The sequence below is a fragment of the Carassius gibelio genome, chromosome B1 (assembly GCF_023724105.1).
Source record: "Carassius gibelio isolate Cgi1373 ecotype wild population from Czech Republic chromosome B1, carGib1.2-hapl.c, whole genome shotgun sequence".
Classification (NCBI taxonomy): Eukaryota; Metazoa; Chordata; class Actinopteri; order Cypriniformes; family Cyprinidae; genus Carassius; species Carassius gibelio.
Genome location: NC_068396.1, coordinates 16,050,890 through 16,072,836, shown reverse-complemented (window position 1 = coordinate 16,072,836; position 21,947 = coordinate 16,050,890). Strand labels below are relative to the sequence as shown.

Here is a 21,947-nt window from a genome sequence, read left to right as displayed (position 1 = left end):
CTACCACAAACAACCACCTTACTATCAGTAAGCAGCAATAAAGGAACAACTCTTAATAGTGTTAAAAGTGTTACTGAAGTTATTTGTGTTCATGGATTTATTTTATTTTTTAATGGCCTTAAGTGCAACTCGGACACTTGGACAAGTCAGACAGCCCCATTGCATCTTTCTATTTCCATTGTAGAGAAACAGAAAGTGTTATCAAGCATCAAGAGCCCCACCAAGCACCTCAGGTCACTTAAAGGATGGTTCTATCAGTATGCTTTGACACCAGTCCTAAAACCCTCTCCAGGGAGTTTGGAGAGTTTCCAGGATGAGAGGCAAACTCCCCATTCCCACAAAAACTGATGGACCTTCCTTAAAGTACCTTTCTACCTATATCTGAACAAGACAAAAGGGTTCAGTGTACCACAGGTCTTCTAGTACAGGTTCTCACTAGAACCCAGCAAGAGCCTGAAGCAGGAACGTTTAAATTCCTTAGAGACTAAAGAAGTGAAAAAAGGCAGAAGAAGAGGAGGAGACGAAGGAGAAGGAGGAGAGAGAGGTGTGGGACCTTCTGTGTGTCAAGTGGAATTTAAGTCCGGGGTACTGAGCAGGCAGAGTGGTGGGGCACTTCCTCCTTGACGGAACTGATCAGACTCAGCAGACAACAAGCAAGACAGGCACGTAAGACAAAAACCTTCTCCAAATCTGTCCTCAAGTGGCTGTCTATATCTGTCTGTTTGTTCTTTCTTTTTTTCATTACCTATTCAATGATGGTCAGTATTCTACTGTTATCTAATAAAATAAATGTAATTTCTAATACATTAAATATTTAATACCTAATATACTTGATCTTAAATACCTAAAACTGTGAATTAAAGTAATATAAAATATAAATTAATATATATATATTATAAGACACATTTTATTTTAAGATTGCATCATTTGGCTGGTTAAGGTACTTGCTTGCATGAGCATGTCTTGACAGTTAGAGTGCCTGGACAGAAATAACCAACCAATTCTGAAATAGGTTTTTTTGTTGCTCTACTAGGCAATGCATTCTCTAAATATGGTGTTCTGCTATAAACTTGCACAAATGTCCTTACAGATTAAATAATCTAAGACTGTTAAATTTTGCTATTAGGTCTGAATTGGTGGTTTAATGTGTAATTGTAAAATAATGGAATCTACATGTAAAATAGCCATTAGAAATGTAAAAATTGCTAATCATTTGTCAGTATCAGTAATGGTTTGGGATGGATAAGGCAATCCATACGCAAAACCAGCATTTCAGATATAATTAAATAATAGTGTGCCTCTGCAGTATTCCACAGGCCACGGGTTTGACAGACACCAGCATGTGTCAGTAGAGTTTTGTCATAAGATCCCCTGGTGATGAGACCTGACTCAGTTAAATAGTGGACACCATCTCTCTCTCTCTCTCTCTCTCTCTCTCTCTCTCTCTCTCTCTCTACCTCTCTCTCTCTCTCTCTCTCTCTCTCTTTCAGAGTCTTGGCACCCCACCACAGAGCACTGACACAGTTTGCACAGATACCCACTTTAGCCAAGGGGTTTTATGACCTCTCACAATGTTTGTTCACTTTGGACTAGGCTGGAAAAACCAAAGTGTAAGCCTTAGAAAATTATTATTATTATTACTATTATTATTTAGTTTGTTTGTTGTGAGTATGGATTGCCTGGATTTGGAGTAAGTGTGTGCTCATTTTCTTCAGAATAATATGAGGGATTCCCTCATGCTTGTTTCTTATATAAAGCTGCATTTGAATATACTTACATTTAGGAAATAACTGTATTCTAAAACAGATAAATAGCATTAGATCAGTTGTGTGAGAAAATTGGATTTGGTTATAACTAATGCAGTTGGAAATGTTTTGATGTTATTGTATCTGACAAGAGATCAGATTAGTAAAATTAATGGTTAAAGGTTTAATGTTTTTCAACTAACCCAGTTAACAATACTGAGGGTTTTATTAAAATATGCAGAGAAAGTTATCATTGCAAACTATAAAAGAAAAAGTGCTCACTTAATTTAAATATAAATGCCACTTCAATAATAATAAAAAATTACATAATATCAAAATTGTGTAATTATACTGTTAATGCTTAATGTATTTACCATGGTTATTATGAGATGACCTATGCAAAATACAAGGTGCACCATGATGCCATGTTGCATCATGTTGTTAATGTATGAATCTGACCAATTTGTTTTTATAATTCTTGTATTGAGGTGTAATTCAATTCTTCATAACGCTCATGCCATTTCCTATATTTCCTTGTTCTAATTTTTCTTTCACAGGTCTAAGATGGAGTGAGGCACAGTCGGTGAGACAGCTGAAAAAACTCTAAATGTAAACATAACAATTTGCTTTTTACTGCTGTCAAAAAGAAGGGCATCAAAAAAGTGTCAGAAGCTTCACACTGATTAACTACCGGTACAGCTTCTCAAAGACAGATTTCAAGACGAGAATGAGATTGTACACCACAAAGTAAGTCAGGACAGATTGCCACTGATTCTGAGAAAAATCCTGCTCCGTTAGTACTTAAAACCACAGAACTGTTTTCAGCTGCAACAGAATTTCAAAGTACAGACCAAGTCAAAATTGGAAACAATGGAGCATCTTCCACAGACAAAAGGAAAGGGAGTCTTTATGTTTGCCAGGAGGCGTCAAAGGATGGATGAGCTTTCCGCAGAACAAGAGGAAATGAGACGCAAAAGCATACCAATGGATGCATTTGTTGAACCAGAAGGTGAAACTATTAAACCTCCTCCGCGGGAAGAAAATACACAAGCCCCGCAAGATATCTATGTAAGGCAACAACAACAGTATCAAGACCAGCCATTTCAGCAACAGATGTTACCACAATCAGCAAACGGTTTGAATGGTCTGGATCCATATCAAGGTTCAGCTGTTTCCAGATCCCTTGTCTCCAACAGAACTGCTAAGCCCTTTCTGGGTGGTCATAATCAAGGACAGAAAACTTTTTCACCAGTCAGCGGTGTCTCAAGCCCAACATCTAGGAAACCTGAAAACATATTCAAGGTTCCTGTTCCAGTAAACACAGCCCCTAAGGTTTGGTCCCCCACATCAGACGTCATTGCTTCACGTGATGAACGCATTGCTATACCTGCAATTAAAACAGGGATCCTGCCAGAAACTAAAAGGAGAGGAGCAAACAAGACAGACTCAAAAGAGAAGCCTCTGCTTCAGAAAAAAGGTGAACAGAAGTCCGTAACAGAGTCAGTTCCAGAAGAAGACTTTCTCAGTCTGGGTGCAGAAGCATGCAATTTCATGCAAGCTCCAACAATCAAACAGAAAAACCCTCCACCTGTCCTACCCAAACCTACCATCAACCCAGCCCACCCTCTTTGGTCTGCAGAGGGTCATGGCATGTCTCAGAATCCCCTTGCAGCATCAAGCTCAGTTCCAGCGATGGGGAACACCCAAGTGCAGGCAGTACCCCAACAAAGCCCACCAAAGCAGCCTGCTGAAAAAGCCTGGCCCCCATTGTCATCTCAACCAATTACACAGGAGGCATCACCTGCTTGGGTTCCATCCCACACACCAGATCCGAATCAACCAGCCTGGACTCCAGAACCACATCAGGCAAAACGTACACCAGATTTACTCCATGCTGGTCCTTCCCAGGCTAAAACATCATGGATTAGATCAAGTGAGGGTAACTCTGTTGCTTCCTGCCCACCCCAACACCTGAGCACATATTTTCAGGGATCTAAAGCTCCATCATCTTCTCCTAAAGGGTTCTCATCAGATGCAGGTGCTTCTGAGGGACTGAACCTTAAAGGAAAAGGAGCTGAACTGTTTGCCCGAAGACAGTCCCGAATGGAAAAATTTGTGGTGGACAATGAGACTGTGAAGGCCAACAAAGCAACATCCTCATCGCCAACACTTTCAATGCCAAGCACCTGGAAATACTCTTCTAATGTCCGTGCCCCACCTCCAGTCTCATACAATCCTATTTTGTCTCCTTTTTATCCCCTTGCAGCAGTTAAACAACCCCCTCCTGCAACTAGCCCAAAGATAAAGTCTAAAGCAAACACGGAGAAGAAGAATCCACCACCCAAACATCTAAATGTTCTGGATGTTATGAAACATCAGCCTTATCAGTTAAATTCCTCACTTTTCACCTACAACTCCACTCCAGAGGCCAAGGAAGCAGTTCCGCCTACAGAGTCTAAGCAAACTTCTGCTCAAACTCCTACCAGTTTCCAGTCCCTTGCTTATGAGCCCTCTACAGCATTCTCTCCCTCCCCAAATAATTTGCAGTCAGTAAAGCAAATTCCGTCTAAAGCCACTGGAGAGGTAAGTGTTCCATACCCCTTTGTTCACCAGTTTACATCAAATGAAGCCACCATTGTTCCACAACAGTTACATGGGAAAAAACTAGCCATGCATGATGGCCCTAGAAACAAAGGTGTCTCAAACTCCTTCCTGCCTCCTGGTATCTCTGGGGGCAATGTCTGTGTAGGGTCTTCTTTACCCGTAAATAATGAATATGCCTCACGGTGTGCATTACCTTTGGCTCCAAGACCAAAGTTTTCAGCCAAAATGTCGAACACTGGAGGCAAGAAATGGAAACCAGTAATTTTGCAACATTAATTGAGTTTCTTTTTTTTTTTTTTTAATAGCATATATTTAAAACAATATGTTTGGGCAGATTCAAAAAGTGCTGTTTTTGCAGTTTTACAAGCAAGTTGTTTTCTGAAGGTATAACCCTTTAAATGACTCTTTCTAGATCAATGCACAAGAGAAGAATTTCATGCATTATATAACAGTTGTACTATTTAGATCATGTATAGATTAGATAGATTTTTTATTAGTTTCAGTTTTATTGTGATATGTTTCCACATTAATGTGTTTAGTTTATTTCATTTTATTTATTTTTTAGAGGACAAAATGTTAAACATTTTCTCTTTGTCTTGTGTATAGCAACACAACACATTTACCACATTATGCCAAGTGTTGCTGAATGGTAAAAAAGAATATAACCTTATTTTTCAGCCATGTTGTCTGGCCAGGCTAAGCACAAATGCAATGATCAGTGTTAAAAGCATTAAATGCAATGGTCAATATACTAGATCTCCCATTGGATTGAGCCTGCTTTGCAATTTTGTCAAACCTCCAAATCAGAAATCAGTTGTTGGTGTCGTTAGGAGATTTTTTTTTGGGGGGGGGGGGTGGGGGGGGGCAGTTGAAGTCAATCTAATAATATAATTCAGAATACTTAGTTTATTTGTACTCTTAGCATATTTATGTGTACTAATTCAAATATCATTGTGAACTGTTACTTCTGTTGTTATTTCCTCTTGTCATTTCAAAACTATTGCACATCCTGCTTCTTCTGTTTAATAAATATTTCCATCAGCTCTGTTTCACTTAATGCTTTCTGTGCTCTCTTTTTGCTTTCCAGTACTTTCTGTGCTCTCTAATTACTTGCTAATTGTTCCATGAGTTCTCTTTCTGGTATTTCCCTCATGTTACTCTGCTTTCTATCTGGTAAAGTCCCACAAAGATCAGTTCATAAATAAAAAAAAGCACAATATTTTCCTTCAGTGTAATAACAAAACACCTTGTACTATACTGGGTCAACAAATACTACATACTATTAACACATAAATCTTTAAACAAACTTAAATTATAAGGTTTTCCATTGGTATACAATCATTTTGAACTGTCTTAACAGGTCTGTATTCTGTCAAATTAATTGTTTTTTTTTTTACAGATTGTTGATATACTATGGGTAGCTTGCAGTGGACTGTGGCTGTGGTTTTCTTAACTCTGCACATAGCTCATTTTAAAAATAGCTCTTGCTCCACCATGTTTGAAACAGACAAACCTTATTAAGACACCACTTCTGCTTAGCCATCTGATCTTACTGGTCTTAACTTCTTTTAATTAGTCCTCTAACCAGAGGTAAGTGCTGAAATAACCTCACCCCCAACTCAACACCAAACAGACAAAAAAACAACAACATATTTTAATGACAACACTTAAGCAAAATTAATTTTCTCTATTAGCGTTGTCATTTTTGAAATGAGCTTTCTCATTTATTAATTTTTTAAACGAGGTTTCCCACCTTCCCAAACTGATAGAATATAAACTTTTGTAGTGAAAATTTGTGTAAACTTTTAATTCAAAATTATGTAAACTCAGTCCTTCTTGACACTGATCACACAAGTTCATGATGAATTGCCACGTCTGTCCTGTTTAACTCCTGGAGGCTGACCTAATTTAAATGCTCCGGTCTTTAATGGGTTTTGCTCAGTTTGAGCATTAGCATCTTCTTTTTCAAGTTTTTGTATTACATCACCCAGTGGACCTTGGAAAAGGTTAAATTAGTTTATTGTGCTTTGGCTACAGCAGTCCTGTGGTGACAACATGCGTGCATGTCACTTCTGCAGGCTTCATCTTACTATGTGAATATAAAAAGTCTCTCTTTTCATAGTTTTGCTGGCTCTGAGACACTTGCACGGTATTTCGCTTGATCTTTTTTTTTTTTTTAAGCAAAAAACACTCATCACTAAATCATCCAAAAACCTAAAGTGAAGACCTGATTATTTCAGGAGCCTTGTCACAAGTCCATAGTTTTTGAATGTTGGTGTTACTTCTCACACACATAAAAAAATGATTTGGTATTCCTCTAGTACCATAGTCCTCTTTTGTGCAATGAAATAAGTCTCCTGGCAGTTCTCTCCCATTGTTGTCAGCATTCAGTCCGAGTATGATTCAGTGTGCTAAATAACACTTTTAATTGTCAGGAAATTACTTGTATTTAAAAGTTTTGTTTCAACATACTTACCTTTTGATCAAAAATTAAATTTTTTTTAAGGTTTATTTAGTAACTTTCAGGAGGATGTTATATACATATACATACATACATACATACATACATATATATATATATATATATATATATATATATATATATATATATATATATATATATATATATATATATATGTCTCTAACTTCATGACTTCATAGAATCAGTAAGTATGAAGAGTGCAACCACTCTGAAAATATTTTGACAGTATCTAATTATAACCCAGAATTAATCTGGTGCCAACCAACACTGACCTCCCCTGAACCAAAATTAGCGATGTCTCTAAATAGCATTTACAGACATAGTCCAGAAGAGGGCAGTCAAAATGTATGTTTTCATTTATTTGTTTGATGTAAAAAGTACTGTAAGAAATACAGAAGTGACAGTTTGTGTTACAAAATAATTTGTGATTATTTTCAAACTGTTCATTTAGTACTGAAAAAATCTTTCTTTCTCTAGATATTCAGCAGGAGCCGTTCCTTGTCTTTCCCCCAGAGACTGTCCTCTGTGTCTCCTGCTTCCCCCGTGTCCACACCAGGTGTCCATTCAACAAGTCAGTCACTGGACAGGCAATATTCATGGGTGGAACAGCCCAAAAAAACACTCTCCTCTGTGGAGGCAGTTTCTCAAAGCTCCTTTGGTCCTGATGAGTCCAAAATTTCTGCTATTCATAGAAAATCATTACCAGAAACACCAGCAGAATGGAAGCAAAGAGTTTTCTATGACTCTGTTGGTGGCTCACAGGAGATGGAGCCTTTAATAGCTGTTACACCCCCCACCAACAGCTTTCCTTCAGTGCCAAAAGAACCAATATATGGGCCGCCTTTCCGTCCTGCACAGCCTCTGGTGACCAGCAACAGGTACAACAGGGGTAGTTCTCTACCCAGAAATTTCACACTTAACACAAACTGTCCACAATTGCATAAAGTCAGTTGGAAACTGTAATTAAATACTTCTGTTCATGCTGATTATTATTATTATTATTATTATTTTTAAAAAGAAGGTTTAAGAAATAATTTACCCTTAACATGAAAAATCTAAAATGTTCCACTCTAGTTGCTTTCAAGATCCAAAAGACCAAAAATAACCCAACATTTTAAAAAACACAAGATTTAATAATAATAATAATAATAATAATAAATAAATAAAAAAACTTTACAGAAACTGAGCATTGCATTTATAGACATTTTAATGCTGAATTCTGTAAATACAATTTGGATTGGATGAGTGTGAAAAAACTCACAGTAGTCAAAGTAGGAAAAAGAAATGTCCAGGTTAAAGCTTAGTGGTGCATACATTGTGTTTATAAGCCTAATATTCTAGCATTTAAAATACAGTGCTGTTCAAAAGTTTGGGATCAGTATATTTGTAAAGTTTTTTTTAAAGAAGTATCTTCTGCTTGGTCCAAATTACAGAAAAATATATACTTTTATAAAAACCAAAATAAAAATATTGTTAAATATTTCCACAATTTAAATTAATAGTTTTCTATTTTAATACAATTTTCAATATAATTTATTCCTGTGATGCAAAGCTGAATTTTGAATGGCAGTGCAAGTTGTATTACTTTAATATAATTCAATATTATTAAATAACCTGTAGAAGTTTAAATTATCTTGCAGCCCTCTTTGCTGAGGCCCCCTTGTTGAGAACTGCTGGACTGGATTATTTGTGAGCACTTATTATAGTTTATTTATATAGCATTATTATATTCATACACATTAAATCTTTTACAATATGTGAGCAAAAAAAAATCAACGGAAGGCAAGTTTTTTTTTTCAAGGGAGTGTTAGATTAGATTAGTTTTATTTGTATAACCTTGTACAATTCATCTTTGTAGTTGCGACAAATGCAGTCAGTATGCAATGATGAATAATCTGAACCACTGATGCGATTTAGTTCACCCATTAAAACTATGCCAGTTAAAGTCAAGTCTCCAAAACAATTATTTTTTATTTTTTATTAATCATCAATGATGTCAGTGATGATTTCAATCATGTCAGAAGGGATAGAAGTGAGATGTTTTCACTGTGTTGTTCTTAATCTTTGATTATGTCTTTATGTCTGATAGTATGTGTGTTCAATTATGTTTCTGGGTGATATTGAGGCATATTGAAGGTGTTTGATTGTCAACGTGCAGATCTTCATCATGGTCAGACTCACACGTCATATTTAATAGTAAATGCATTACTGCTTGTGGAACTATTGTTCAGTGTGTAATTCATGCCAAAATATTTTATTTTATATGTTGAAGTTTCTATTTTTCTACTGTGCAAGTCAATGTGTGAATCAATAACCGTTTTCTAATACTAATCCTAGAAACAGCACAGAATATTATTTCTATCTGAATGAACATCTGCAACATCATTCAACTAAATATGCACATTGTTTAAACTCTTTTGTTTGAGAAAGCCTGACAATGCTTTTGAAATCCAAGCTCACCACAAACAGTTTGGATTCTTATCTATCCTAACATGTATCAAGCTGTACACTTACAAGAGTTTTATTAAAGCACAATTACCAAAAAATGCTGTTACTGTTCTATTTACCAATGTTTACTGCTAGACATTTTGACTCTATAAGATCTTTTCACAACTGCAAAATAGGTTAAGCCTATTTGATTTTCTCTTGGAGCAGACAACTATCTCAGTGCTGACTCCTATATAAGATGATGTGTTATGTAACAATGCAATAGCACAATCTTTATACTTCTGGAAGGCCAGTCATAAATGACAATCAAGAAAATCCCAGCCTTTGAAGCTGACAATTGCACAGACTAAAACCTCCATCACCTTTTACACACTTACACAAAAAGTACTCACACACAGACTTTGTAGCCTTTATTCTCATGCATACGGTTCACCTCCCTCCCCCTCCGTGCCAACTTATACCATTGTGAGCAGTTTGAGTGCTGAACATGGCTAAAATTAGCCTATTGATGTAAGCTGGCGTTCCACTAACACCCGCACACACCCCCACCCCAGTGCAAGTCAAGAACAGAGTGCAAGACAAAGACAAATCAGGCCGGATCGATCTACCTAAAGTAACCTCTTCCTTTGTACAGGTCGAACTCAAGACACACGCATATCTAACAGGTAAGAAGATGGCCTTCCTTGAGAGACTGTGTGCAGCGTGGACATAATGATAACAGGCGTGTTATAACAAGTGTTGGGAGTTGTAGGTTGTGTTTTGTGAGCAGTTCTGACACTTAAACTGTGGTAACAATGCATAGATACTATGTATTTTAGAAGACTTTCTTAGAAGAATGATATTAGATCAATATGCTCATGACAATGGAATGAACTAAAACAGAAGCACTAACAAATGGACATAAATATGAAAATGATTGTTTAGGAATTTCTTTCTGAATTGTGTGATTTCAGCAATCACAGCAATATAAAGTATGCAAATAGATGCTGATAATATTACGCAACCATTAAAAAAACTTTTTCACAAGTAAAAGTTTACCTACACAAATCAATTCAAGCGTTACTAGCAATGTTACCAAATAATAATAATAATAATAATAATTTTAGAGATTGATCTTTTTGAACTTTTCAATGGGAGCAGCAAGTAAAGGATTGAATAGCAAGGCCTTGCAAACTGTGCCAAGAGACTATCTTTTGGCTTTGATCAGTCTCAGTAACCCAGTATACACCCTGGACACAATGTTCCATCACCAGCTCATGCATAACCATGATTTATATCACATCATGACATATGACAACTTGCTCTGTATAAAGAGCTGGCTAGAATTCAGGTAAGTTTTCCCTTTACACTTTAAGGACAGTTATGGAAGGGTATTTTCAGTGGTTTAGAAAGCCTAAATATGGCATTTAACACAACTAGATTTTCTTCAGTAACTAATACAGAAACTCAATAGCAACCCTCAACATTTTAACAAAGAAGTCCTAATTTAGAAGAGAAAAAATACTCTGCAGATTTATAGAGATTAACTTTTATTTCAGGTAAATTCACAATGACAACACATTGTATCAATATATGTCATAAAAACATAGAATATTGTAGTTATAATAATATACAAACCCATCTAATTAAAAAAGCTATATCGTTATTGTATAAACTTTTTTTTTTTTTCCAGACAGGTTCTCTTGGGACTTTTCATCACATTATCCTATAAACTGACTTTAGATAGTTCTACTTCAAGTATCTGTGTCCTTTATGTATTGCAGCACTACTGGGATTCTCTTTTAAAGCAACATGTCACAGTTCAGCACTCTCTCAGTGCGTGAGAGGAAGAAGCAGGCAGCTGCCCTTTGCCATGAGGTCCATGGTGGTGCCAACGGTATAACCTTCCATCAAAACCTGCTCTCAGATCAGCACTGAATGATTACAGAGCACAGCACAGAACGTAGCTGCCAATCACAGAGAGAAACGCCAACATTTAGAATGTGGTTCAGGGCCACAGCCTCATTCTAGCCATAAATAATCTTGTGTGAATGTTCTGCTGCCTGTAGCAGTGGATTCACTCTGTCATTGTCACAGGCTATTTCTGCAGCGGCTAAAGTTGGGAGGATGGGGTAGGACAGCTGTGCTGGAGCTGAAATCAGAACAGAATAAAGATCATGGAGAACAAGAGAGCTTCTTCTGTTTAAAAAATAAAAATAAAAATCCCTTTCACAGTCCTTTAGTAATATCTTTTTAGTTTAAGACCAAATATAAACAGTTTATATTGAAACATCAACATTAAACATTAAAGATCAGGAATGATTTCTATTTTAAATATCAAGTTATTTTAAGAATTATCTTGGAAACGTTCAAAATAGCATCATCAGCATGGCTGAAAAGCTCCTGCAGCAATAGCATATGACATGCACCTTATATAATTTCCTTTTAATAACACTTTCCTAACCATCATATCTAACCTTTCGATAATGAATCTGTCAGTTTCTATTAAGGTTGAATGATTTTTCATGTGACCTTTCATAGAATATCTATCTAACACAGGTATCCATAACCTTTTGTATTTTTGGTTTCTTTATATCATGAGATGTTGTTTGAATAAAGGACACCCATCACAACTACATACAATATGCATTCAAATATGAATCATATGAAGCATCTAAAAGTTCACTTCATAATAACTTTCACTTCATTCACTATTAAGTCATTCACAGACATTATTACATGATACATTGTAGTAATGTCTTTATGAATCATTCATTATTGTCTATCTAAATTTTCATGAGCCATGTAAATTGTTAGAATAAGGTGTTATCAGAGGTTTTTGAAAAGGGCTCTGCTGAATTGTATTGTAATACAAAATGAAACAATTGTGTGATATTAATACAGGTTTTACTATGGACCTGGGAAAGAAACTTTCCACTCCGAAAGACATCATGCTGGAGGAACTGTCTCTCTTGTCAAACCGAGGGTCACGTCTTTTTAAGATGCGACAGCGGAGATCAGACAAATACACGTTTGAAAGCATTCAGAATGAAGCCAATGCCATGTTCAATGTAAGTAGCATCTACACTGGCTTGAACCTACATGCATAACAAAGTCTATTTGCTTATATTGTGCATAACAATCATTCTACTGCAGATCAAAAGATGTAAATCAACGTAGTACATATTGTGGCACTAATAATACCAATAATTTCTAACCTACTTCTGAGGTGAGCTCAGATATCTAATTTGATGTTGATTTTGTCACTTAATCATTGACACTGAGCATAGAAAGACTAAACTATTCTGTTATATAATCGTGCTTTGCTTGTTAAACTACTATATGTGTGGTTACTTTGTAAAGCAAGCATGTGCTCAGCTAAATGAATGGCAGCCACACATGGAAGATAGCAAATGCCACGTGCCCGTGTCCTTCCCAATGTTCCTTCTTTAGGGTCAGCACTGAAATGCTCCCTGACAACCTACTTCATTTATCACTGTTCAAGTGTTTGTGTGTATGTGTGTGTGTGTGTGTGTGTGCTCGTTCTCACTTCTGTTTACCAAAATGCATTTATACATAAGTGACAGCTTGTTAATGTGTTTCAGTCAAAGGATTTATAATGTACACTGTTGCTATATGTAACTGTAAATGTATACATTATGAAATGAAGGTACAAGAAACCACTGTATCTCTTAAATAAAACAAATTTAGTAATCTGGTACCAATAAAACAACAGTCCAAGATCAAGGATATGGTGAAGTGAATTATTTTAAAGTCAATAGTTGTAATAAATCGTAAATTATTTTTCAGTCATAAATTGTGAAAGAATAGAGCTGTGGCACAATGGTATTGCAAGTCGTCTTGATATGATGATTATGTTGAAGTCCAGGCTCTGACATCTCTAACCATTTTGTCTGGAAATAATGGTGTTGACATGAAGAATGAAAATCCTCCATTGACCTTTTTTTTTAAGATTTTAGTAATAGAACAGACTACTTTCAACACAAAAGTGCACTTTGGGAGAATCAAGCATTATGTGCACAGAGATTAATCTGTGTCAAATGTAGCTCAGTTTACCCAAATCCTCACTGCCTTATTGGAGAAGAATAATAGAATAGAATAATATACTGTGCTTTTACGGCACCCAGTGGAACAAAGTCACTATCAGGCCACTTGGTCCACAATCTGAAATTATTTATAAAATTGTTTGTAAAGTGTTTTTTTTCTGTCTTGCTACACATGCACAACGAGGTACTATATGTCCAAGTTGAAACTGACATTTCTTTTTAGAATGAAAATCAAGACAATGCAGAAAACTCAGCAAATAAAGGAGATGCATCAAAAACACAAGCAAACCCTCAGGACATTGCACCAGGTATGTCAAAATCAACAATGTTTGTAATGCACAAAAAGTGGCTTTGAAACTATTTTCACTTAGAAATTGAGTTCAATTTTTAAAAATAATTAATTTTACAAGTAACACATTGAATAAAACATAAAAGCAAAGAAACAAGAATTGTGTTCTAGAACTAATTTTATCTCAAATTTTATCTCATGTGCTTTATATGAATTATTAATACGTCTAATGGCAGAGTCAGGAGGATTGCACTACTCATGCTTTACTCTTGTTATCCACCCTGAGCTTGTAAGATGCTTTCAAAGCCTTGTAATCATCTGTGAAAGAGTAAGTGCAATGGAATCAGAGAGACTGAAGAGAGAATATGATAGTGACAGCACATGCCACCCCCAACTCACCTTCTATTTCTAGCTAAGTGAATCACCCTGAGTGACTTTAAACAGGTTAAAAAGTGTATGTGTGTCGGTTTCGCTCTGTGAATGTTCAATAAATACATTCTGCTTTTACTTTGTGAAAAAATAAAATATTGCACTACTAAATCCAAGACAAAACTGGATTTTTAATTGAGCTTTTTTTACGTTTATTGTGGTGCAGTTAATTTTTTTACAGTTCAGGTTTAATATGCCTGATTTGGTGTAGTTCTACTCCTTTCATCTTAATTTAGGTCATTTCCTGTTAGTTTTTATGGTGTGTTCTACATATGATGTTCTTTACAGAGGCTTCACTATATCAGGAACTCCAGATCATCAAACTAAGATGAAACATATGCAGCAAACTGTTGTTTTCGCAGGATATGGAGGTCCACTGACAAACATTCCTCCAGAGAGGTTTAATGCCACAGCCATGCCAAAATCCTACCACTCCCCCTGGGAAGAGGCCATCATCAATGACCCCACACTGGCCGACACAATAAAAGTTCACATGCCAGTGCCTGAGCCTAAAACTGAGCTGCCTGACTACAAAAGCTTTAATAGGTATTGCATTTTTTTTTCTTAAAGCCAAATCATGCAAAATGCACGTGAATACTGCTTTCAACAAAATTTTAATATTTAGTTTAATTTTAATTTGAGAAAAATTAGGTCATGCTGGTTTCTTTTTAACTTATTATTTATATATTTTTATGCATTTAGTGCACTGTTGATATATTGCACAAAGTGGATCTATTTAGTCCTGCAATGATGTATCTGCACAACACAGCACCATCATGAGGAGATAAACAGGAGGTGCAGTCTCAATATCCATATAACTAATTATTCATTTGTAAAAAATGTATTAATTCATTAGGAACCGTGATTCCTTAAATTGGCATTGATTAAAAATTGGATTGATTTAAAATTAATTATTTATCTATCATTAAAATAGTTTAATGAGAGTTAACATCATACTATTTTATGACAAACTGATGTATTTCAAATTTAAAGAAGATACAACAGTCCAAAGTTCCAGCAGTAGAACGGAAACCAATTTATATGTGTCAATAATTAAATCTCTGTTTCTTAGGGTGGCTACACCATTTGGGGGTTTCGAAAAAGCCCCACGAGGGATCACCTTTAAGCTTCCAGAGGTGGACTTGAATGCTCCTCGGTACCCCGAGCTCCAGGATCCTGCAGCCAAGCGACCCACTTTCAACAGGACTGCCCAGGGGTGGATCTCCGATGGCACGCCTCTCATTTTACCCACTGTCTCTCTGGAGCCTTTTGAGATCCCTGAGTCTGACGATCTGTAACACAGATTCAAGCCCTTCTTGTTACCCAATCCCAATGAGCCTGATTGAGGTATAGGGTGTGTGTAGAAGTCTAGTTTGTGTGTTAGCATTCTTTGTATTCTTTGAAGTGAATTTTGAACTGCTGTTCTTGGTACTGCAATTTCCACATATCATTTTTGTAAGGGATGCCTCAGAACTGAAGATTATTTAACACAATATGTGAGGCAACATTTATAATCCTCATCAGAATTAAACACTTATGTTGGGTTGAAATCCACATAGCACATTATACTAAATATGTGTTTAGTTATATCACCTATCATTACAACTCTAGGTAACCACAAACTCTGAAAAATACAGTGTGGACTACCATCAAAACACAGAAATTAATTTTTATTTATTGATGAAGACTTGTACAATTTGCAAAACAATACGCATATAAAAGTATAAGAATATACATTGTGCAATAAGTACATTTATTGATACACTGACTATGTTACAGTGATTTTCACTAACATCATGCATGATTATACTGTGAAACATTACCAGTTTTCTAAGACTGCGTTCACATTTATGTAATATGTTTAGTACAACATCAAATACATTTTAGGTAACTTTTTTTCTGGTGAAATATTTCGCACTCTAGATTCTACGAAATCTCACCAAGCTTTGTAGTATAACAGTAAAATCAATCCTTTTACATCTGAAATCAGAAATTGATCAGAGATAGAACAGCCATGTAAATACGGCATAATGTGCTGAATGCCTGAAATCTTGTTTGCACTGTAAAAAAAAGAAAAAGAAAAGAAAAACATATTATTAATATATATTTCTGAAAATTTGTTTTGTGCAATGTATTTCTGTCTTTTGGCTAATGTTTATCCTTAAATTCACAGTGTTAGAACCTTTGCTTGTAGCTTTAAAATATAGTGTACACAAATTGTCCACATAAAATGCATATTTATTTCAAATTTCTGCCATTGGTGATTTATTAAATTTGTATCATTTTCTTATATGGCCAATAATGCTAAAAATGTTCTGAATGGGGTTTTCACAACATATCTGCATAGTAAATCATCATCATCCAGAAGAGTCTCTAGAAGAATCTGTCTAGGTTACCCTGAGGCATATACACAGACATATCCTCTGACACTGTCTATATTTACAGGAGTCATAAGTAGCCTTGAATTTGACACTCTCTGTGCTACAGTTACAGTAAACACAAAGACTTCCAGACAGTCAGCAAATGCTTCCTTCGAGCGCTACAATAAATGTGCACGGAAAAACAGTTATTTTACATTAGAATACTTAAAGACCATTAAATAATAAATAGCATTAACTACCTACACAATAACCACTCTAAACAACAAACAAAACTAATATTTATTTATTTTAAGGTGATGTAATTACACGTTATCATTACTTACAATTGTAACAACAGTAAATTATGCACAATTATATGTAACTAACCATAAACCAAACCCTAACCCCATCTTTAGCATTATATTAAATATATACAGTAGTTAATTAATATTACTCATTGCTTGCAAATGTATGCATTCTTTTGTTGCTTTGAAAAACTAATTACCTTTTAAATAATAGCTCCATCTATAAACTTCAGTTCTGCTATTTTCTATTAGTGAACAAACACTAATTACAGTGACCGATACACTGTTTTAAAGCTGATGAAATGTTCTTGTGGTTTGTTCAGGCAGTTTATGGCTGCAGCCTGGTTCCACCTTAATATTCACATAGCAATGAGCAGCAAATGTTAATTATAGTCAGAAATATACATCATATAGGTTCACATGGCAGTATATTAAGCATACTGTGCTGTCATTCAGAAAACGAAACAAGCAAACAAAGAAACAAAAACATACGTTCATAAAGTATACTGAATTTATTTTCAAGGATGTGATTTTAGTCCCTTTCACTCAAATCTGTGAATGTTTATATGGCCATCATGATGCAAAACAAAAGTCTTAAGTTGCACAGGTATATTTCTAGTTATTTATAGCCAGCAATACATTGTATGGGTATAAATTATTGATTTTTCTTTCATGCCAAAAATCATTACATTAAGTAAAGACTGTGTTCTATGAAGATGTTTTTTAAATTTCCTACAGTAAATATATCAAAACTTAATTTTTGATTAGTAATATGCAATGCTAAGAGCTTCATTTTTACACTTTAAAGCCAATTTTCTCAATTTTGATTTTTTTGCACCCTCAGATAAAAGATTTTCAATTAGTACCTCTGCCAAATATTGCCCTATCCTAATATACATATATAATATATATTTTTATTAAGCTTTTAGCTCAAGCATTTTATTTTGACCCCATGAGTGTTTTTGTGGTCAAGGGTCACAAATGTACAAAAAAAAAAAAAAAAAAAAAAAAAAAATATATATAATAATAAAAAAACTAAAAAAAAAATAATAATAATATATATACAATTTCAGTTTGCAGTTTGCTCAAACAAAACAATATATTTCACTTTTGTGTCACATGGTTTTAAGCTAGGCTATTTTGACCCATTTTCGTGTAGAATTGGTTCATTGTAGCATAATTTATACTGTTTTAAGTCTTGGAGTAGCCTATGGAGTCTCATTTGTAGCACCAAATTTCAGTAATTGTAATATAATAACAATGTTATGACATAATGCTAAAAAAAATTTTTTTCCTAATCTGTGACACGTCAAGTAGTACAATGCCAGCCCAGCACTGTACAACAATGTAAATGTCACATCGGTTGTTTTGCTGGGTCTCGTCCGCACACGCGGGTTATTTCTGCGGGATGACAGGATATAGTGAAGCGCCGCTACAGTAGCGGTATATGAGGGGCGGAGTCAGCGCGTCTAACTCCACATCCATCAGAATAATCTCCAGCTCAGGACCTGAACGGATAAACCCTCATGCCGATGAGTGTGGAGGAGAAGGAATGCATGAACATGGACACAGCGCTATGGTGCTATTATGTTTAGGCCTGTAAGAGGATATTTGACCATTTGGATTCACTGCGCTTTATGTCACGCTGAGCAATGAAGGATTCCGACAGCAAGTAACTTGAGCTGGACGTGCATAATGAACTCAGCTCCTTATGTACAGACGTGGATAAACACGCTTCTAAACGAAGGATTTCAGTACCAATATACTGGACACGTGTAGGTAAGCTATTCTTGTTTATGAATGATTATGTCTCAAAACCTAGCTAGCTGCCTACATGGATAGCATTTTTGGGCATCATAGGCGCGCTCTAATGCCCAAAAATGCGGCATATAGCAGGTCACCTGATGCGCATGCGCAGAAACAGGTGTAACGGCATGCTGAGCGCATTTTTGCTTTTGTTTATCATGTTATGTTATGCAGATACGGTTACAAGACAATATAATAATGGATTCTGTTTCAAAACAGTTTTTCAAAGGCTATACGCAAAGGAAGTGACATTCAGCAGTCTTACTGCGCTTTTTAATGACAAATGAGCTCATATAGCCTAGCTAGACACCCAAATCTCTGTGTTAATATTTTCTGATGGTTATGTCACTGTATTTTAACTATTCGTTTTAAAACATAATGCATAAAAATAACAATACCACAAATAGTTATTGTTTACCATGAAGAACAGCTGCTTAGCAATTCAATAATGTATAGCTACTTGCTATTTACACTGATAAACTCCAGAGCCTCATAGTGTAAATATTCAAGTGCTTGTGAGAACCATGCAAATTCTTCAGAAACCCCTTCAATGTTTTATTGTGAATTTTATTTCATACTGTTAGAAATTCAGCATTTTTAGTATGAATATGGAATTGCTGTAGCTGCCTACAGCCCATCATCTTCATGCGGTAGCCATGGCAATGGTCCAGCATTTACAGTAATATACTGCGACACTGCGGCAACAAGTTTTACATTCATCCTCCTGACCCTGGCCACAGAGGCTCTGAATAGAGGATTGCCCCTTAGCATTGAATACCAGTCAGATATCCTTACAGAGTCATTAGTCTCAGACATCACAACAAAGCTGAACTTCTCAAGAAAAAAAAAACACTAGCTGTATTACTACACTATAATAAGAACAAATAACAGAATACATATCATGTGTACAGACATGTTATTATTCATTCTGAATAGATTTTGCATAGACTGTGATATGTATCAAGACTGAAATATCAAGAGTCTATCATTCAATGTTCAGTCAGAACATTCCTATGTCTAAATATTTGGTGGTGTAAATGAGAGATGATTACTAAAAACACTAGATTAGACATAGTTGCTAGATATTTTGTTATATTCCAGTTGTATAGAAACAAAGTATTATATCTCAATGCAAGCTCATACATTTTCTTCAAACTTTACTGTTGTTTGTTGCCACGTTAATGTAATGTAGTCATAATTTTTATGACAAACAAAATGCTTTTGGCTCAACATTTTAAAATAGGTACATGAGTAAGAAAATCTTAAAATAAAATAATTATAATAAAAGAAAGAAAACATAAATATTTATTTGTTAAGTAGAACATTACAGTACATCAGTAAAAGGACTGGATTTTAAGATTGGGGATGAAAGAGAGCTATTCTCTCTTTATTCAAAAGAGATATTCTCTTTTGAATTCTAATTTAAATTCATAAGAGATTATGTCAGTACAGTAAGTTCAGTGTAGCTGATTTAATTTTATATTTAATTCTTTTTTCCATTTCAGTGTACTCAAAAGTTAATGTTCCATTTAACAGTTTTTGAGCAGTTTCTCGAAAGAAAACACAAATCAGAGCTTCAATATTTCACCTAGGTCATTGAAAAAGTGATTTTGTGTTGCAAATACTTTACAAAAGTATTTGTACCTTCTACTTTGAATATGTTAAGCAACATATATGTGTGTTTGCTTGTACAACTGTTTGAGTATATTGCTCATTTAACATATTTGTTGAGATTTGTTTTAGTCATTTAAACTCAGTAGAATGATAGATATGTCGACTGGAGTGGTTGCATTGTCCAGTCAGTTCTTTTTGGCATAATAAAATAAGAATGTTAAATAAGGAATAAGCCATTCTACACTTGCAGTTTTCAGACACATTTTCGTTTTTTATCCATGGATGCAGTAGAAAAGGTAAAAAAAGATAATGTGTTATGGTTTACCAAATAAACTATAACAGTTTCTGTGGACAGTGGATAAAAGTCAGCTACACAAAAACACAAAAAGAGCTCAGTTATAAAAAGACTATAAACAGTCACTAAGTTTGTTTCATGTACTTCTTTAAAGATGAAAGATTAAAACATTTTCAGCTATATTTCAGTTTTAATTTTTTTTTTTACTGTCATGTTTTTTTAGATAGTGCTGTCTTAAACATTGCTTAAGACCATTAGAGCAGCTGTTTTGATACTCTATCTTGCCGTTGTCATTGTGCCTATCAACACTGAGTTGAATACGAGACATAACATCTTATGAAATGTTTGGACTTGCCTCCATGTTTTTTCGGAGCTCAACCAGTAAAAAGTCCAGTCCAATCTATTTTATGAACTATAGATCTATAGACAGAGTGACCATATATCCATTTTCTGGAGGTATTCTGGCTGGGCTTTCTAAATGACTTAAAATGTCTTGTGTTCAGAAGAATATGTAGCTCCTAATTGCAAATAGCATCAGAGGTTATGTAATACCTGTGTACAAAATGGTTGTAGTACCCATATGTAGCTTTCTATTTAACAAGATTGATTTTGTCTCTTCATATTGCTTACCTACTGCACTCCCAACCCTTCTCTGCGTGTCTCTCCCTCTCTATAGGTCTTCCTTTGTTCGCCAGTGTTCTCCTTCAGTGCCTGTCCTGAGGAGCCTTTATGAATGACCCCCTTCAGTGACCTCCATTGACTTTGCTGGAAATGTTGAGGAGAGTAATGGATTTGTTCTTCTATCTGCATCCATCCTCTTATAGCCAGTGTGCCTGGATACAGATGAATCCACACAAACCAATGAGACAGAGTGTGATCATTGTCATAGTAACTGCTGGACTGATGAAGCAACCTGCCGCAACTTGTGGCTAAAAGTCACATGTTAACACATAATAAAAAGCTACTGTTTTGAAAGGTTCTTTATATTCAAATGGTGTGCTGTCAAATCCTGCACATCAGAAAACAAATCCAGTGTAGTGTATTTGCCTCTTTTTGTAGGGCACTGTGAAGTTGGTCTTCTCTGTCAGGTACAGGGACTGCTGAGAACTAATGCTGCCTAAAACAGATGTATCAACCTCAAGTTGCTTCAGTAATTGACTCTGGTTGTTTGCTGGAGAGGGCCAGGCTCCAACCTCATGGCATGGGTCAAACTATTTAAAAAGCCAGGAAGCAACATGGCTGGTACAGGTGCCTGGAGTGGGACGGGGCTGGGCAAGTCCTACCAGCCAGGCAGTATGATCTCTCTCGCTTTGACCAAAGGTCTTCTAAATGAGCCAGGCCAGAACAGCTGCTTCCTCAACAGTGCTGTGCAGGTGAGTGATGTTCTGGTAAATATTGTAAACAGGTGTGGTATATCACAAATGTGAAATATTCTGTGTAATGCTAATGCAAGTCAAAGATGCAAATACTCACAGATAATTATAAGAAATGGTGGGAACTTGCTAAAAATAACAACATTTTAAT

General features: G+C 35.5%; 3 protein-coding genes across 5 annotated transcripts in view; all 3 read left to right on the top strand.

Moving 5' to 3' along the window:
- The first annotated feature begins 526 nt into the window (after positions 1-526).
- On the top strand, positions 527-8,839 carry synpo2b (synaptopodin 2b). 2 transcript variants are annotated; one of them, XR_008152294.1, is made up of 4 exons: positions 527-666; positions 2,303-4,328; positions 5,749-5,939; positions 7,309-7,447. XR_008152294.1 is itself a non-coding variant. In XM_052546510.1 (3 exons), exons 2-3 carry the CDS (start codon positions 2,616-2,618, stop codon positions 7,792-7,794), a joined length of 2,199 nt encoding a protein of 732 aa, XP_052402470.1. In that variant the 5' UTR covers positions 527-666; positions 2,303-2,615; the 3' UTR covers positions 7,795-8,839. The 2 variants fall into 2 exon arrangements, 1 of the variants encoding a protein (XP_052402470.1); XM_052546510.1 differs by lacking the exon at positions 5,749-5,939 and having other exon boundaries at positions 7,309-8,839.
- A 953-nt stretch (positions 8,840-9,792) lies between these two features.
- myoz2b (myozenin 2b) lies at positions 9,793-16,291 on the top strand. 2 transcript variants are annotated; one of them, XM_052544997.1, is made up of 6 exons: positions 9,793-9,944; positions 11,043-11,155; positions 12,163-12,329; positions 13,549-13,633; positions 14,406-14,589; positions 15,116-16,291. In XM_052544997.1, the coding sequence occupies exons 2-6, from the start codon at positions 11,071-11,073 to the stop codon at positions 15,339-15,341; spliced, it is 747 nt and encodes a 248-aa protein (XP_052400957.1). In that variant the 5' UTR covers positions 9,793-9,944; positions 11,043-11,070; the 3' UTR covers positions 15,342-16,291. The 2 variants fall into 2 exon arrangements, with proteins under 2 accessions (XP_052400957.1, XP_052400958.1); XM_052544998.1 differs by lacking the exon at positions 11,043-11,155 and having other exon boundaries at positions 9,811-9,944.
- A 1,820-nt stretch (positions 16,292-18,111) lies between these two features.
- The window catches only part of usp53b (ubiquitin specific peptidase 53b), a 31,517-nt gene continuing 27,681 nt past the window's right edge, over positions 18,112-21,947 (top strand). The window contains exons 1-2 of the mRNA XM_052544797.1: positions 18,112-18,487; positions 21,100-21,796. Coding sequence (XP_052400757.1) covers positions 21,620-21,796 — 177 coding nt within the window. The 5' untranslated portion in view covers positions 18,112-18,487; positions 21,100-21,619. The remainder of the gene's footprint in view (positions 18,488-21,099; positions 21,797-21,947) is intronic.